This window comes from Hippocampus bargibanti, linkage group LG07, assembly GCF_051943395.1.
Source record: "Hippocampus bargibanti isolate YZ-2025 linkage group LG07, ASM5194339v1, whole genome shotgun sequence".
Taxonomy (NCBI): Eukaryota; Metazoa; Chordata; class Actinopteri; order Syngnathiformes; family Syngnathidae; genus Hippocampus; species Hippocampus bargibanti.
The window spans coordinates 25,335,096-25,354,362 of NC_142740.1; the positions used below are offsets into that span (position 1 = coordinate 25,335,096).

The following is a 19,267-nucleotide window of genomic DNA, read 5'->3' on the forward strand; positions in this document are numbered from 1 at the left end:
GAATTCATATGGAAAAAAACATGTTTTAGATTACTGAAAGGCTATCCCTTTTGCATCGTTCTTTTTGAGGGTGGCTTTAGAACGACCACAAACCACAAAACAGACTTAATTTATTCACTGCCAGACTATGTGCAAAAATGTGTCCAATCCATTGCCAGTGGTCAAATAACAGGACCACTGAATATTGAGTTTTAGGACTATATAAAAATTCAATGCAGCATAAAAAACGTACTCACTTCTTTTATTGGAAAAAAATAGTTAATTCCTAAATGATATGGGTCTGGAGTTATGAGCTTTAAATGGAGTGGCTGTACAAAATACACAACAATACCTACATATTGGTTTATATAGTGCTTTAACAACAGCGGAAGCTGGAACAAAGCGTGAATATGGAAAAAGGGGGAAATGCTTCCCCCTTGTGGAATCAAAAAACATTGCCAGAGGTCTGGCCAGTGCTTTATTGGCAACCAAGCAAGAAAAAAACAAAACCTGAACTAATTCGGGAATGGCGCTCTACATCATATTTTCAATTCCCAAATAAATTCACTGCCATTCACAAATTTCTAAAACTCAATATTCTGTAGGTCCTGGAATTCAAGTGACAATGACAAAAACCCTGGCACTGAAGTGGACATATTTTTGCATGTCTGGCAGTGAATGAGTTAAGTTGTTTCTTATACAGTGATACCTCGGTTTACGAACCCCTTGGCTTATGAACTTTTCGGTTTACGAACATTACATTTTTGAAAATTTTACCTTCTCATACGAACTTTACCTTGGCATATGAACTTTTTTCATACACGGAGCCGCCTCAATGAGTGATGTGTCGTTCGAGAACGAGCCCTCTTCTAACAACAAAATGGCAGCTGACTGTTTTTGTCCTCTATTCCCAGCCCCCAGTCTTCAGTTAAAGCCACGTGATTGGTCAAGAACGCAGCAGTGGGTTTTAAACACTAAAGAGACAGGCAGACGAAAGTGAGTTTCAACTTTGATAGTTCAAAGGCAGAGTGTAGACTGCAAGGTTAAAATATGCAAAAAGCTATCAACCCAGCTAAACAGAACACAATTGATGAGGAACAATGTAAAATTATCGCAGAGAAAGCACCTACAAGGGATCATTCCTCAAGATGGTGAAAGAAGGTTACGTTCCTCATCAAGTGTTTAATGCTGAGGAAACCGGCCACTCGATTCCATCAAGCCATCACAAAGGCAAATAAAATGACTTTATTATACAGTAGTTTCTTTCTTTAATTATAATACCATAGCACATTTATCATACATAAAATAAGGTATATTTTGTGTTGTTTTAAGGCATTGAAAATTAGAAAATAGTGTTTTATGGGGAACGTATTATTCTCATTTAAATGGTTTCCTACGGGAAATTAATTTTGGGGATACACACTTTTCGCCTTACACTCTGTCTGGGAACCAATTAAGTTCGTAAGCCAAGGTATCACTGTACTTCCTTGTTATATTGCCTTCACTTGCTGTTGAGACGAGAACAGATGGAAATTGCTGGCTTGTTTTCTAGGGCCAAAGTCCCTCCAAAAAGTGATAAATGGGCTAAGATCAGGTGACGAATAGGAGCGCGAGCAGATACTCATACAACCTATCTTTTACACGTCCAACATCGCGTCTGGCCACCTGGCACATTCATTCTCTTTCTCGTCTCAATCCATGTCCAATTTGTTTATTGTCACCTATTTGTACATTTAGCCAAGACAAAGCTAAACTGAAATGAAAAAGCATCTTGAAAGCAGCAGCCAATAAATCCCCATTGTTTTATTCTAAAGCAAAAAAAAGTCACGTATTCTTCTTCTGCAGCTAAAAATAAAACTTGAACATGTGAATTGCACACATGTGCACCAAAGACCGTGCGTAGAATGTGGCAAACGCACAACACATCACATGAGTGATGTGTTGATAGTGCTTCTAGAGCGCAGAATCTATACCGCATAGTGATCGGGACGTGTAAGTTCATTGACCATGCTCACCTCCACAATAACTGCAAAGTCTGTGCGGATAAACGCACAAGCATTCACACATTGACACAGTAATCCTGTAAACATTTGGGATAAAATGTCATGGCGGGACACTTGTTGAGCTTTAAACATTTTACTTAGAAAGGCACAAACTATGGTAAATTATTCTGATGTAAGAAATAAAAAGTTGAAAGACATCTTCCCCAACGTAAAAAAAAAAAAAAAAAATCAACATTTCCGGCCATAACTCAGATATAAGCGTCGTGAAGGACTCCTTCCTAAGATCAGTCTTTATTAAGTTTTGTTTTTTTGTAATTGTTAATTGCAAACCTAGTTTCCACGGTAATTGTTTTCTGATGTTTCCAAAAAAAAGTGCAATATTAGCAAGAGAGCTCGATCTTCCACAGTACCTGAGGCCAGTGACTGTGCTACAAAGTCCACGTCGACAGACAAAAAGAGCGCCAGAGGAAGTGGGAGGGTGCATGGAACTCCAGAACACTACAACATAAAAATAAAGTTGTCAATGCAGGGATCTGACTTTGAAAACTGAGAATCCAATTACAAAAAAAAAAAAAACATAAAAATCCTCCAAATTCTGTTATAGATGAAAAACTTCGTAATCTTTCAGATTGACCATGATCATATTTTCACCTTTCCTCTTTAATTTGATCCCAAAAACACACACCAAAGGAAGAAAAAAAAATGAAAGCAATTAAAAAGTTTCTTAAGGAGCAGAATTCTGATGGTTCCCCCTGATCAACAGCTGTTTCACTGTTGGAACAACAAACCTTTATGGAATTTAGAATACAACAACTGTTTCAAACAGTATCGTTTGTTTCATATTCACGCCACAGTTTCATGTTACAGCTTTTTAAAACATTTTTTTTCCTCAATCCTCTCCCTCTTTGTAATGCAGGTGAGTTTTTTTTTCTCTGCTCATCAAGGAATCAGAGTCTGTTGTGAGTCAGCAACATTCCTTAAACACGGCAGCAGTCAGGGAGCACTGAGAACGAGAAAGATAGAAGCAAGGGGGGCAGGGACGGTGAAGGAGGAGGAGGAAATAAAGTGAAGGGGGTAAAGAGGTGAGGACGGGAGGAATCCGGGCAGAGAAAAAGGGAACAGGGGGGGGCTCTGTGTGGAGTTGCTTCCATTTAAAACTTGACAGTGATAACAGGGTTTCAGGTTCTCTCCAAGCGCGTCCTTCACTTGTGCCTCTGGAGGGCTTTCCTCTTTCTCCTTTTGAAGAAACAACAGCACCTTGGAGGAGAAACGGACGAGATATTTTTTTGTTAAAAAAACAAAACCTTTGATGTAAAATATCAGGGGAGGCGAGGTGTTGTCATGTCGTGATAGCAAAATGAGGCATTACGAAGAAATAAACTGATTTGCTTTTTGGCCGATGCATCATAAGGCCTCATTTGTTCCACTGCGCCATCATGTGGAAAATAAATGTCATGACAGAGAGTGATTAAAATGCTACCATGGATTTGACGGAGTCAAAATGTATGGAGGAGGATTAGGGCTAACAAAAAATAAAAAAATAAAGATGGCTGGATTGTCACTTTTATCTCAGAATATAGCCTAACTCATTCACTGCCAGACAAAAATGTGTCCACTCCAGTGCCAGGGTTTTTGTCATTGTCACTGGAATTCCAGACCCCACCGAATATTGAGTTTTAGGACCACATAAACATTCAATGCATGGTAAAGAAACCTTAGACTCTCTTCTTTCATCAGAAAAAAAAAGAGTTATTTCTTAAATTATATGGGTCTGGAGTTATGTGAGCTTGAAATGAGGGTGCCTGTCCAAAATACAATGCAATACATACATGTACACGCTGTACTATCATCCTGAACTTTATTTGTTCTTTTTTTCTGCACGACCTCACTTCAACCTTCTTTTGTTTTTGCATTACTACACTATGTCACTTTAATAATAATAATCACCATCATCATAATAATAATAATACATTTCATTTATAAGCGCCTTTCAAAACTCTCAAGGTCACTTTACAGTCACAGGATACAATTTACATGTATTATCTGTTGTCAATTGTCTGTCTTTGTTAGCCACATTATAAGTGCCTTGCACGCTGGGTCCGAGAGGACAGTAATTTCATCGATGCTGTATGTTATGCTTATTAGCATATTTGACAATAAAGCTGACTTTGACTTTGTTACATATTAGTTTATATAGCGCTTTAACAAAGGCTGAAGCTGGAACACAGCGCTAACGTGCAAAAAAAAAGGGCAATTCTTCCCCCTTGTGGAAAGGAAAACCATTGCCAGAGGTCTTAGTGGATGTGGCTAACTAGGTGACATTGCCACGTTCCTTCTAACAGGGGGAGTAGCGATAGAAATTAACCTTTTGGCTACAAGTGAGTGGATTTACATTTTATTCCTGAAATAGACTGCATGTATATATGTCAGTAATTACGTGGCAGCAGCTTCAGTAATGGCTTACTAAAGGCCCAAGGGTATACAGTAAAGTCTCGTTATATCGATATTCAAGGGAGTCCGAAAAAATATCGATATAACCGGGACTATCGATATATCCGACCATGTTTGCATGTAATTTTCTCTGTGCGTGCATAGAAATAGTATCGATATAACCGGGACTATCGATATATCCGATATCGATATAACGAGACTTTACTGTATGTCGTCATACTACAGTAGGTGGGAATTTATTTATTTTACGACTATTAGAGTGTCTGTGTTTTCTACTTCCCCGTTAAGTGTTTGACTTAAACATACATTCCATACAAAATATAGCAACATACGAACAAATTCACGTAATGAAGGACCGCTCGGAACGTATCTCGTTCGTAAGGTGGAGAGTGTCAGTATATGACAATGTAAACAACAACAAATTCATGATGAACAGGGATATACCGCAAATAGTGTTTCCCACACAAAAAAGGTGTGTGACTCAACAAAAGAAAAATTGCAAAAGAAAGCCATCGATGAAAAGGTTTCTTCAGCCGTCATCTGTACTTCTTTGAAGGTGTCGGACGTTTCGCTCCTCATCCGAAAAGCTTCGTCAGCGGACTAAAATTTTGCCGGTAGCTCTGGCCCTATATTCGCTGAGGAGAGAAATGTCCGACACTTTCAAAGACGTACAGATGACGACTGGAGAAAACCTTTTCACCGATGGACCACTCCTGTACGACTGAGAGCTTACACGGACATAAAAGAAAGCCATTTATTGTCTCATACTTGGTTTCGTCTGCAACTTCAACCTCGGTGGGAGCAGTGATGGGAGCATTGGAGTGTCCAGCTGTGGGATCATCAGTGTTCAGCTCGCCATTTGTTGAGCTCATCACCTGCATGACCAAACAAAAAGACCAAAGAACTAAAAAAAAAAAAAAACTCATACGTGAGAGTAGGGTAGAAAATGCATAGAACCATACTCATACTGTATCTGTTTGCCAGTTTAGCGGATCAAATTGTGCACTAATTTGCGAGCGCACCAACTAAAGCAACTTCATAAAAGCTTATAAGCTGCAGTACTATTTGCCGAACACTAGGCGGTATCATTCCCGACCAAATATTTATCCCAAGCAAATATGGGGAAATGGCAATGGAATTGTCAATGGCTGCGAGGGAAAATAATTGATTTATTGTACTTGTATATGAAGCTCCCTCATTTAGCGAACCAAACAATCACGTCATGATAGTTGCTGCTACATGTCACCTCTGAACGCTACCCTCACGTAACAGGCAATTAGCAATGAAGCAAACTGCGTCTGGGAGAGCAAACGGGGGGGGGGATTCAGACAGTTGAACGAACACACAGCAAAGGGTTGGACAGAGCACAAGCAGGGTGATGCGACGTGTGCAAGGGATGACAGCGACCGGCACACGTTAACCATGCAGCTTTCATGCACTAGCCCATCCAAGCAGCAGCGTTAGCAGCAGTACCTGGACAGAGCCCCCCAGCCGCTCAGCTGTGAGGTGCGACCCCAAAGTCTCCTTATTGGTCACAGGGGTGGGCTGAGACTCACTTCCTTTTGGCTCAGGCGACTTGGTGCAATTTGGCAAAAAAAAGGTTGAAGACGCAGATGGAGGTGAAAAGGGCGAAGGAAGTGAGGGGGTTCAAGATGGTGGGAGGGGGGGGGGGGGGTGAGGGTAGAGTAGTGAGGGAGAGAAGGGACAAGGAAGAGGTGGGGGTGGGGGTGAGTAAAAAAAACAAAAGAAAGGAAAACAAAAAAAAAGAAACAAAACAATTACAGAAGACATCTCCCAAGCAGAAGCAGGCTTGTTAAGACATATGTTAATAAATAGAGGAAAAGAGGGAAGCAAAATTTATATGAAGCACAGATCAACACACTTAGAGTCATGCAGGAGTAAAAGAAAAAAAAAAAAAAACAATCTACTGGCACAGAATATTTAATTAGACACAGCTTTGTATGATGAGTGTCAATTTCTAAAGTGACATTTGAAAATTTTGAGTGCTCCCCCTTAGCAGATTTTAATGCTGAACTGTACTTGATCAGGATATTACAGTTTATAGCCGTGGGCATTGCGCATGTCAGTGAAGTTGGGGCATAAGAGGTCACACAGTGTTTTCATCGAGAGCAATAAGAAAAATGCAATTGACAATAACAGGGATGGGATGCATCTGGGAAATTTAAAAAGGGGGCCCCCTTGTGGATGAAAAGGGGACTAAATTCTAAAATTGATGGGACCCAATTTAACTCGATTGCCGAAATATACAAAACTGATTGAAATAAATCAATATACATACATTGGAGCATGATATTTCTATATTGAAAAAGAAACACCATTATTTTGATCAAATCTATTTTCCTAATATATCAACAATTTTAATTCATGTCAAATAATGTCTTCATACAGGGTGACCCAAAAAGATGCGGACCCATGAAAATTTCACTTGTGGCTTTGATTAAAAAGCTATTTATTTTAAATTACAACCAAACATTATTTACTTTACGGAAGACCATTCACCAGAGTTTCAGCAGTTGTGTAAGTTTACACAAATTCCCCAGCGGACAAATCAGCCCATTTCCAACGGAGCTTGAGCGCCATCTTGTGCATTTTCTGGGACGCTACATTGGAGTCCTGACGGCTCGAATTGATACGGAAGGACTTCTTTAATTGATTGCAAACATTTATGCTTTCCTCTTCAGAACTATTTGAATCATATGAGTAACAAGAAAGCATCTTCTCCGAATCTGAACTCTCTGAAGCCATCGTTTTAATTCTGGAGCAAGGCTGTGTGTGAGACCAATAGTGACGTCACGAACAAGGGGGCGGGGCTTTCTGAATCTGCCCAGTTCCGAGCAATTTTTTTTTTTGTGACAGTTTTGAGACACTTTAAGTCATTTTTATGGGTGTTTTGCATTTGACTAAAAATATCAGCCTGCGTATTTTGGGTACTTTAGATGCGATAAAACGTTTTTCTGATGTCAGTTAGGAAACAAAAAAATGGTGTCGGTTGTCCTTTAAAGTGCTATATAAACCAATATGTATGTATTGCATTGTATTTTGGATAGCTGCCCTCATTTCAAGCTCATATAACAACACAACCATCTAATATAGGAATTCACTTTTTTTCTGATCAAAGAAGAAAGTGTAAGGTTTCTTACGCTGCATTGAATGTTTATGTAGTCCTAAAACTCAATATTCTGTGGGTCCTGGAATTCGAGTGACAGTGACAAAAACCCTGGCACCGGAGTGGACACATTTTTGCACGTCTGGCAGTGAATGGCTTAACAGCAGTTTGCTGCAATGACTAGTCACAACCCTGTGCAATCTTATTTGGTTGTTTTTTAAAAAACGAGAATTAATTTTTTTCCTGCCTGTTTTTAATATATTTTAGAGTTTTGCTCCTGTTCTCACGCTCCATGTTGCAACCATTCACCATGCTTGATGTAAATACTGAAATGCACCATGGGTACATGAATATTTGATTATCTGTTTCGGCAGTTTCCGGCGGATCACGGAAAAGCCCGACATATCCGCTTCTGGAACGCACCGAAACAAATGCAAGGTGATTATGGCTCGATATCGGTAAGGCAAGATGGCAGACGATGAAAGTTAAAACCTCTGAAGGAAAGCGAACAGTTTTCATTTGTCTTTTAACTAAATTTGTTTCTTAAGATATTTTAACATAAGTATGTCCTATGTGGAGCAGATCATGTAGCAATATGCGCTAATCGTAATAGACTTGTGCCGGTGCTGGCGCAGTGGAGTTACAAAGTTGCGCCAGTGGCTGTCAAAATGGCGCAAGAATGCGGGCCCAGATGCATCCCTGCAGTAAGAAGCCTATAAAATCCAAAATGAAGCACCTTGTTTTTTTTCCATGGAAAAATGATGTGGACTCATCATGTATATAATTATATATTGACATAACTGTATCTATCAGAAGCGTTTTTGTATATCAGTTTATCTTTTACTAAGACTAACAAGGTACGACTAAGGATATGGCTGATAAAATGGGGGTGGGGAGCACACATGGTGCATATACTGTATTGTCAATACTGATATGAACAATGCAGTCTGTATTTTCAACTCAGGCATGCAATGACCAAAAGCTTAGAGTGGCATGGTGTCAGAAATAAAAATCAATATCGAAAAAGTGATTTGGTTGACAGCTAGTGCAGCAAAATTCAACTCATGGCTGTGCAGCTACAAATGTAAACGGCTGGAAAACAAATGACTCACTATATAACATCACTGCCACTATATTCATGCGTGGATATAAGCGGCAGCCATTTTCTCAAGGAAGTTGCTTACAGTTGGATTCAGCAAAAATAATCAGGTGGCGGATCTTGAATGACTGAGTTAGGCTGGTTGGTCAGTCGGTTGGCGGACTGGCAAGAGTGTGTTGGTTATGTAACATTGCTCGAATGACCTCACCTGGTTTTTGGTCTGCTGTTGTGCTTTGTCCCTGCTGCTGGGCTGCAGGGGAGCATCACTAGGGATAGGGCCTATTGGTGTGGGCTGCAACAAACACACACAAAAATCAAATAGAGAACATCCGAACATTGTTATTTAGTTTTTTCTGTTCTTTTGACTTCAAGATGGCGCTGCCGCGAGAGTGGCTGTCTTTCCGGTAGCTCCTGTATTTTGTTTTTCTACTTCTTTCTTTCCTTTCCTTTTCCTTTCATTACTTTGTTGCTGTGAAATGTAAATGTAAATGTTGCTGCGAGATGAATAAAGGTAAATCCAATCCAATTCAAACAGGTTGAAAACAGAGCACGGAATAACAAAGCAAAGGATGTTATGTCCAGTGCATCCGTCAAGGTTTTCAGGTTTTTTAGAGGACACTCACCAGGGATTTGCCAACCCAGTCGTATTCATAGTCAAAGACGTAGCCGTTTCTGTCAAACAGATCAGTGAAGAGTTTCCGCAAGTAGTCATAGTCAGGCTTCTCAAAGAAGTCCAGCCTTCTCACATACCGCAGGTAGGTGGCCATCTCTTCTGTATCGAAAACGGAGTTAGCATCAAAAACGATGAATGACTGTACTCCAATGGATGGATCACACTCACCAGGGAAGCTTTCACAAAGCACTTCTATTGGGGTCGCTCGTTTGGTGTCACCAATTTTTTGATACCTCTCCTTCAAAGTTTCCGCCTAAAAAATAAAAACGAACAGGACGCATCTTTGTCAAGCTACAACTTGGTCTGGGCCCAAAACTGAAAACTGTAAAATAGATGGGCACATTCAAATGTTTACTGAATACTGGATTGTTTGCAAGGTGTCTCATTCTATGTTCTTTTGTGCTATCATTGACAGAAACGACTTGGCAACGACGGAATACAAAAATAATATACAGTACTGCAGAATATTTTTTTTTAATAATGTGTTTTTTTAAAACCAATTACTGTCTTGGATGCAACATTAACTCATTCACTGCTATTGATGAATTTATTCGGAATTGACAATATGACGTAGAGTGCCATTTTGTTTTTTGTTGCTTGGGTGCCGATAAAGCGCTGTCCAGAAAATGTTTTTGCCTTCCACAATGGGGCAGCATTTCTCTTCTTTCCATGTTAGCGCTTTGCTCCAGCTACAGCTGTTGTTGAAGTGCTGCACAAACCAATATGTATGTGTTGCATTGTATTTTGGACAGCGACCCTCATTTCAAGCTCATATAACTCCAGACCCATATAATTTAGGAATTAACTCTTTTTTTATGAAAGAAGAGAGTCTAAGGTTTCTTACGCTGCATTGAATATTTATGTAGTCCCAAAACTCAATATTCTGTGGGTCCTGGAATTCGAGTGACAATGACAAAAACCTTGGAACTGGAGTGGAAACATTTTTGCACATCGTCTGGCAGTGAATGAGTTAAATAAAGGAACAAGAACAACACAATACAGTTGGTATTCCAAATGTCAACAAACATTCCTTTTTGAATTACCAAGATACATGCATCTTGTGAGTCGTTTGCTTGTGATAATGGGTGAAAAATCAACTCGAGCCTTAAAACTAATAGCTAAAACAGAGTAATTAATATTTCCATAAAATTATTTCATCGTCCATTATTTCAAACATATTTTACAACATATTCCTAAAAAAAACGATTCAAAGGACAGATGAAAGAATTTTAAAAAACATGCACCGGAGTGTACAAGAACATGCATCTTGCATAAACTTCAATAATAACACCATCTGGCATACAAATAAGTTAGTGCCTGATTTCAACATGCTTTCTACAGCAACTACTACTTTCCTATAGGAAAGGGCTTTGGCGTCAACTTGTGGGTTCTTAAGTACGTTATAGAAAAAGCACAAAAACCACAAATAGATGTTTTTGCGGCAAATGGCTAAACCATGTTGGACCTGAATATACGACAGCATTTTTTTGTTTCAAATAAGACTAAACAAATAAGACTAAAAAGGTGCGGGTCTCTTATATTCGGCGTCTAATTATTATACCCATTCTGGACACAAGATGGCGCCAGATATTGTAGCGAATGTCTAGCAGTGAATGAATTAATAGTTGAATGAGTCAAAATAACATACATTTTCTCTCAAATATATTGTTATCATTTGCATCAGATTTACTGTAATTATTTTCTGTCAAAAAATTAATTAGGTGTTCAAAAAGTCTTTTCAAACAAGTCTTGAATAGGGTTGTCTTATCATCAGGGCCGTCCGTCTTTTATTAGCCAATAAGGCTAATAAAAAGAAATAATACAGAAAAAAGGTGAAAAATTGGTGGCACTACCTATAAAATGGCAGGGATATATTTGTAATAAATGAAAATGAAGAGAGCTTGTTTCTTTTGTAGAAATTAATTGTTTTCATGTGTCAGTTGTGACCTTGGCCAAATTGCGTGTGTTGATATTGTAAATTCCAGTAGGGGTCACTTTACCCCCATCGTCATTGTATTTTATGCTTGCTGCCATGTTACATATTGATGACAATTTGGCTTGGCCCAAGCCAGACAACCTCCCCCACAGTCATCCCTCCCTCCCTCACGTTCATCAATAACAGGCTTCCTCCCACATAACAAATGCTCAAATGTCTCACTCTGCTCTTATTATTTGCAAGACAGGCGGTTTGGATTATACCTGGTGAGAAACATACCATTAGACAACAATTCTTGAATATGTTTTGTGATCATCTGTTTGACATAACCGGTTTACAATTCACTCCAAATTCATCTGAAGTCATTTTTTTTTACAAATCAAGGCATAAAAAGAAAGAATCCAACAAGTGAAACGTGACACTCAAGACTTCATGGTCTATTCTTTGGCTTGACTCCAAAAATATAACAAGAATAGGCGTTCAAATCTTTCCCATATGGGAGGATGGTTTTCCCGTGGTCGTCTGGATAAACAATGTAAGAGACAGCATGGAGGGGTGCAGAAAAGGTAAAATCAAAGCAAAACACAGCTGACGACACTCATGGGTATTGGAAACAATGCAGTACCTTTAAGCCTTGCCAAGGAAGACTACCTCGAAGGAAGTACATAAACATGTGACCCAAGGCCTCCAAATCGTCCCGCCGACTTTGTTCTGAAAATGACAAACAACAAAATAGTGTTCAGTGATACCTTGTCTTACGAACTTAATTGGTTCCCAGACGGAGTGTGTAAGGCGAAAAGTGTGTATCCCAAAAAATAATTTCCCATAGGAAACCATTAAAATGAGAATAATCCATTCCCAGGTCCCCATAAAACATATTTTTCTACTTTTTATTTTCTAAGCCTTAAAACTACACAAAATGCACCTTATTTTATGTATAATAAATGTGCCATGGTATAAATAATTAAAGAAATAAACTATACTTAAAGTAAAGTCATTTTATTTACCTTTGTGATGGTCGTTGATGGCTTGATGGAATGGAGTAGCTGGTTTCCTCAACATTAAACACTTGATTAGGAACGTAACCGTCTTATTTCACCATCTTGAGGAATGATCCCTTGTAGGTGCTTCCTTTGCAATAATTTTATCTAGTTCCTCATCCATTGTGTTCTGTTTAGCTGGGTTGATAGCTTTTTGCATCAAATGTACGGATGGCTTGTGCGGGTTGTTTGTGGAGCCTGATTGATGGGATATTTTAACCTTGCAGTCCACACTCTGCCTTTGAATTATCAAAGTTGAAACTCTCTCACTGTCGTCTGTCTGTCTCTTTAATGTTTAAACCACCTCCCCTCACTGCTACGTCCTTGATCAATCACATGGCTTTAACTGAAGACTGGGGGCAGTGAATAGAGGACAAAAAAAGTCGGCCGCCATTTTCTTTTTGGAGAACGGCTTCACTCTCTCTCTCTGTCTGTCTGTAACCCCCGCCCCCTCACTGCTGCGTTCTTGACCAATCACATGGCTTTAACCGAAGACTGGGGGCGGAGCATAGAGGACAGAAACAGTCGGCTGCCATTTTCTTGTTAGGAGAACGGGCTTAAGGTGGCAGCTCTGTGTGTAATTGAAAAATAGTTTGTATGTCAAGGTAAAATTTTCATACATGTAATGTTCGTAAACCGAAAAGTTTGTAAGCCAAGGGGTTCGTAAACCGAGGTATCACTGTACCACTAAGTTTCATTCACCAGCACCAATTCAACGGATGCCTGGGTGCTGATGAGCAATGCATCAGATTAACTCATTCACTATTTTCAATTCCCGAATAAATTCGTGAATGGCAGTGAACGAGTTCACATTTAACTTAAAAGGGGCTAAATCACACTCCAAAACAAATTTGTGGATAGTTTAATGCACTTATAGAGCACATGTATGAAAACGAATCAAGATGACATTCTCAACTTACCTTTTCCCAGGTGTGTGTTGATGCTCATATAGCGTGCTGTTCCAGTCAGACTCTTGTGCTCCCGATATGGGATGTGTTTTTTGGTCTCAGGGTCTATGTACTCTTTGGCCAGACCAAAATCGATGATGTGAATGGTGTGCTGTCTTTTGCTTCCTGGTCGCCCAACTAAGAAGTTTTCCGGCTTCACGTCTCTGTAAATCAGACTCTTCGTGTGGACGTATTCCATCCGCGTAATCTAGACCAGATGACAATAGAGGGAAAAGGGTTTTAGAAATCTCGAAATCACTGTTTCAATGTCATATTAAACTGCTAATACATGCCGAGGGACTAATTTCACAATACCCTTTTTTTAGCTAATAGTTCCCTTCAGACAAAATTCACAATACCCTTTTTTAAGTTCCTACACTAGAATCACTTGATATACGACATGGTTCATCCTTCATATGAGTTATTGTTATTATGGTGATGAAATAGGACATACGTTTTGGACAAAATTGTAATTACAGTAAAGTCTCGTTATATCGATATCGGTTATATCGATAGTACTGCTTATTACGATACTATTTCTATGAACGCAAGGAAAAAATTTACATGCCGCAGGATCGGATATATCGATAGTACGGTTATATCGATATTTTTTCAGACTCCCGAGAATATCGATATAACGAGACTTTAATGTATATACGTAATATCCCAAAATAACCAGGGCGGTATGGCCCAAGGTTTCTAACGCTAATGTTCATGTAGTCCTAAAACTCAATAATCTGTGGGTCCTGGAATTCAAGTGACAATGACACAAACCCTGGCAATGGAGTGGACACATTTTTGCAGGTCAGGCAGTGAAGGACTTAATATTTTGTTACACAACCTTTTGAGGGAATTACTGTAACCATGAAAGATTTGAACTTCCATTTAAAATCAACCTCAAGGCACCAAGTAGAAAACACCTGACATGAAACAAAGGTAAAAGTAAAATGTGTGCCGTTCAAAATGTCGTTCATTTTAAAGCAATTTTGATTTATACAATACAATACATATTAAATTGAACATTTACATAAAAACGTTTTTTTTTTCATTGTTATTTTGAGTTGATTTAGCAGTTTTTGTTCTATAAAATATCCTTGCTGTGTACGTGTCTAGTAAAACATTAGCTTAGTGGTGGTAACACACTCCATTACTTTCGTAGAATGGAATGAACACAATTCATCAATGCACACGCAAATCTGTTGACGTTAATGTTCAGCCTTACCAGTTGTATGGCTATCATCAGGACGGTCTTGAGGGTGAAGGTGCGGTCACAAAGATCGAACAGGTCCTCTAAACTAGGCCCAAGCAGCTCCAACACCATAGCGTTGTATTTCCCGCAAGGACCAAAGTAGTACACCTGTGGAATTCCCTCTTTGGGAAAATGCAGAAATAGTACATTTCATTTTCAATTAGCTTTCCTTGACCATCATTGAAACGACAAATGATTTCTTTTAATGGGCACCATTTAAATTCACAATCAGATGTCATATATCTAAAAGGAAACAAACAACAAAATAAGAACCAAACATCCCACATTATTCCTTCAACTTCAATTTGATAAAAGCTGGAAAAAAGTATTTGTCGTGTTTCCCTGTGTGGATAGAATAACCAATTTGCACCACTGCCTATTTCCTGACGAAAAATTATGACAATAAGGAAAAATTTGCTTGCTTCCTTCAGGGGGTTTATCGGGGAAAGGAGTGGATGACTTCTCTGAAGTGGGAATTAAGGCAAAGCGTAAAGATCAAGTTTCCCACTATCTGAATCTCTGATCTACACTGTACCGTATTTACAGCACATAAGACAACACCACACCTCATTTTGTTGTGAGAATCAGAATCAGAATCATCTTTATTGCCAAGTATGTAGAACACACAAGGAATCATAAAAAAAAACATTGCAAAGAGGCACTATACAGTTATGTTTGGGTTACTGTTTAGAGTGTTAATGGCTTGTGGGAAGAAGCTGTTTAAATGTCTGCTGGAATCGGTGCGCCTGGATCGATAGCCCCTGCCTGAGGGGAACTGCTGGAAAAGGTGGTGGGCAGGGTGCGTAGGGTCCAAGAGGATTTTTCCCCGCTGTTGTTTCGATTCTTGCAGTGTGTAAGTCCTCGAGAGTGGGTAAGGGCGGTGCCAATACTTTTTTTCCGCTGTCCTAACTGTCCGTTGAAGTCAGATTTTGTCAATTTTTGTGGCGGCCCCGAACCAAACCATATTGGAAGAACACAGGATTGATTCGATGACAGCCGTGTAGATGTGTCGTAGCACCTCCTGTGGCAGGCCATGCTTCTTTGAGGTGTAAGATTCTAGCATCACCACAACCCACTCAAAGCTGCAGGAGATCTTTTCCTTTTGGCTTTTCCCTTCAAGGGGTCGCCACAGCGAATCAGTGTCCTCCATCTTCAGAGGATTGATTCGCATGTTTGTTTTGGCCAAGCTTTTACATCAGATGCACTTCCTGACACAACCCTCTATATTTATCCGGTCTTGGGACCGGCACAAGAAGACACTGGCTTGTGTCCCCTTGTGGCTACGGAACAAGCAACTCTATGAACTGAATAAAGATGAAGATACTCAGTAAAAGGCTACCAAATAAATCATTTTTGAAAAGTTGTCAAAACATCAGTGAAACCCCTAACAGACAAAAAACAGAGATTAATTTATCTTGCTTTAATGAGCCCTAGCATTGCAGTAAATATACACTGTGATTAAGAACAGTACACTCAATCTCTTCAGTTCCATATTAGCAGAAATTCACAGAAATTGTGTTGTTCCCCACAACTTCTTCTTGAAGAATTTAATATAATGTACTCCTCCACTTAAAGGACAACCGACGTCTCCGGACAAGTTGTGTCCATAATTTGTAAAATGGTTTCAAATGACTTCTACTGGGCGTATTTTAATAAGATTCCACCGCATATAGCTATATTTTACGTTTTAAGACTCGCGCTGAACATTCAGGAAGTCTTGTTTTTGAGTTGGTGACAAGTCCTCACGTGACGTCAGAAAAGGACCGCCTCCTGACCGTAAAAAAAGGCATTGTCGCGTCTTTCCATCACGTCAATGTATTTTGCTGTACTGTTTTTTTTTAAACTGTGTGTTACATCCAAAAGCCGCCAGCAGAGGGAGTCCAAGCTCCATGGAACGAATTTATCAGCCTGTGGAAACGGGCTGATTCATTCCTCAAAGCTCAGTGGCCATTTTCTTGCCTCTTTTTGGGTGAGACATTCCCCCCCCCGCCCGCCCGTTTGCCTCAAAATGACACGGAATAAATTCTTTAATCAATCGCAAACATGTATGCTTTCCTCTTCAGAACTATTTGAATCATATTCATAACTGGATGTGTAACAAGAAATCATATTATCCGAATCTGAAGCCATTGTCTTTATTCTCCAGCAATGCAAGACGTCTTGGCGTGACATCACGAACTGGGGGCGGGACTGTCGGAAAATGGCCAATTCGCAGCTCAATTTTTTGCAGATTTTGGACACTTTAAGTTATTTTTATTTGTTTGTTTTGCATTTGAATAAAAATATCATTCTGCGTGTTTTGGGTATTTTAGATGCTATAAAACGTTTTTCTGATGTCAGGTAAAAAACAAAAAAGTGACGTCGGTTGCCCTAAAAGTCTAATATTTTCCAAGGTACGAGGTTAGTGGAAAGCATGCCATCACAAAAGGCAATTGAACAATGTGTCGGTGAATGTGAGCACCTACATGGTTGTCGCTCCGCATTGTACAGTAACTGCCTGCCGCAATCACTTTTTAAAATGCACAGCGTCATAAAAGTAACAGGGAAAAGGTTTCTTTGCCTTATCAAGATTTTATCAAGATAAACAGCAGTGCGATTCTGCCGTATGATGCACTTCAACAGTACACACGTGTACATATTTTGAGTGGTGAAACACAGGCTGGGTTTCGAGCCAAACCAATCGTCAGTGGTGCTCTGCCCCTGTTACCATAATTGGAGACAATTCCACCTATTGTATCTACTGCAGAGGCCTTATCAAGCTGCATCACAACAGCTGAAGACAAAGTTGCTGCACAGTGAAATGTCAGAGTTGAGGGTGATTGGGAATAGAAGAGAAGGCCAGGGAGGAGTCGAAGGGAGTGAATGAATATTAAATATTTAGAGTATGAAGAGGGGAGGAGGATAAAGATAAGTGACTTCCATTAGTCTAAATGCTCAGGAGATGCCTTCCCAAGATCGAAATAAAAATCAATGGCAAGTTTTGTTCAGGCTGAGGCGAGACTGACAAAATAAAAAGATTGTTATTTTCATCTTTTAAAAAGTCTACACGATTTACAATAAGTACACATGAATGACCAAAAGCTGATATCGGCCAAAGCTGCAGACAGAGGTCAAATTGGACGGCCTTTAAAAAGAGTGTCGTGGCAATAAAATATTCATTCCTCAGGCAAATGACTATAAACTGTCAGCAATTCATTCGTGTTACATGAATGATGAAAGACTGATAGTTTCTGTTAAAGAAACATGGAAAGACCAGAGAGCAATCTCAGGGGGAAAGGCGAACCATTCTGAAGTTGAGAGAAGAGGGAAAATTGATCAGAGCTGTTGCACAAACATCGAGGAGAGACAGTACAATTTGGAATGTTGCAAAAAAGAAAGGTGTTGGTGTTCTGAGCTTCACTCATCTTTTATTTTGGTAAGAGCATTTTATCTAGCAATTCATCAAAAAATGCCACCAAATAAATCTGAAGAAGATTCATCAAGACAATAACCGAATGCACACATTATTAACTCATTCACTGCCATTCATGAATTCATTCGGGAATTGAAAATATATTACGTAGAGCGCCATTCCCGAATGTGTTCGAGTTTTGTTTTTTTCATGCTTGGGTTTCCCTTTTTTCCATGTTAGCGCTTTGTTCCAGCTTCAGTAGTTGTTAAAGCGCTATATAAACCAATATGTATGTTTTGCATTGTATTTTGGGCAGCAGCCATCATTTCAAGCTCATATAACTCCAGACCCATATCACTTAGGAATTAAATATTATTTTTATTACATATTATAATTTTTTTCTGATGAAAGATGAGAGTGTAAGGTTTCTGACGCTGTACTGAAAGTTTAAGTAGTCCTAAAACTCAATATTCTGTGGGTCCTGGATTTCGGGTGACAATGACAAAAACCCTGGCGCTGGAGTGGACACATTTCTGCACGTCTGGCAGTGAATAAGTTACTTATTGACAGAAAAACGGCCACATGCACATGTACGGATACCTTGAAACAAAGCCGGGTAACTGGTTGACACATGGTCTCGCTACTCTCATCCATACCTCAGAATCAGAAAACCTTTATTCGTCCCACAATGGGGAAATTTGCAGTAAATACCTAATAAATACCCTGAAATAAAAGCTGTACTTTGGAACATTTGTCCTGTATACATCTTTTGATCTAAAAACTAAATGTCTTCAGTATGCAAGAAAAACTAAGGAATTGACCATGCCATTCCGCAAAATTTGGAAGGGACTGTTTAAAGCTACCGGCAAAATTTTAGTGCGCTGACGAAGCTTTTCGGATGAGGAGTGAAACGTCCAACACCTCTAAGAAGTACAGATGACGGATGAAGAAACCTTTTCATCAAGGGACCGTATACATTCAGAAAGACTACTGCAGCATAAAAGCTATACTTCTTGAAGTCTCCTCTGGCATATCCAGTCATCTGGTTCTTTCATAAAAGACCACAAGTAACACATAACCACTTAACAACAGAGGAAAAACCTGTCATTCTATGTGCGGGTATTAATCACGTTGTATCTTAATATAATCAATGACAATATGAGTCAAAGAGCAGACCCAAGGACAAGTGTCACATGCATTATAATAAGCATTGCATAATTGAGGGTTTCCCCTATAATCTATGCTAGTGGGACAATGAGGAAAACAGAGGCTACCGGCTGAGGAAGTCATGGGAGTAAACACACCATAATGGCCGACACAGTTTGTAGTCAGGCTATCTATAAATAGCGAAGGACTGCACTTGTGCTCCACC

At 39.4% G+C, this 19,267-nt stretch overlaps 1 protein-coding gene across 4 annotated transcripts in view; it reads right to left on the reverse strand.

Annotated features, from left to right (window-relative positions):
* Positions 1-2,611: 2,611 nt before the first annotated feature.
* The window catches only part of csnk1g2b (casein kinase 1, gamma 2b), a 39,424-nt gene continuing 22,768 nt past the window's right edge, over positions 2,612-19,267 (reverse strand). The window contains exons 4-12 of one of the 4 annotated variants that reach the window (XM_089001085.1): positions 14,478-14,626; positions 13,229-13,463; positions 11,894-11,979; positions 9,501-9,585; positions 9,283-9,428; positions 8,868-8,951; positions 5,907-6,008; positions 5,202-5,308; positions 2,612-3,239 (exon numbers count right to left, since the gene is read on the reverse strand). In XM_089001085.1, coding sequence (XP_088857211.1) covers positions 3,185-3,239; positions 5,202-5,308; positions 5,907-6,008; positions 8,868-8,951; positions 9,283-9,428; positions 9,501-9,585; positions 11,894-11,979; positions 13,229-13,463; positions 14,478-14,626 — 1,049 coding nt within the window. In that variant the 3' untranslated portion in view covers positions 2,612-3,184. Of the gene's footprint in view, positions 3,240-5,201; positions 5,309-5,906; positions 6,009-8,867; positions 8,952-9,282; positions 9,432-9,500; positions 9,586-11,893; positions 11,980-13,228; positions 13,464-14,477; positions 14,627-19,267 lie in introns of all 4 variants that reach the window. The other 3 variants (XM_089001083.1, XM_089001087.1, XM_089001086.1) reach the window with 3 other exon arrangements.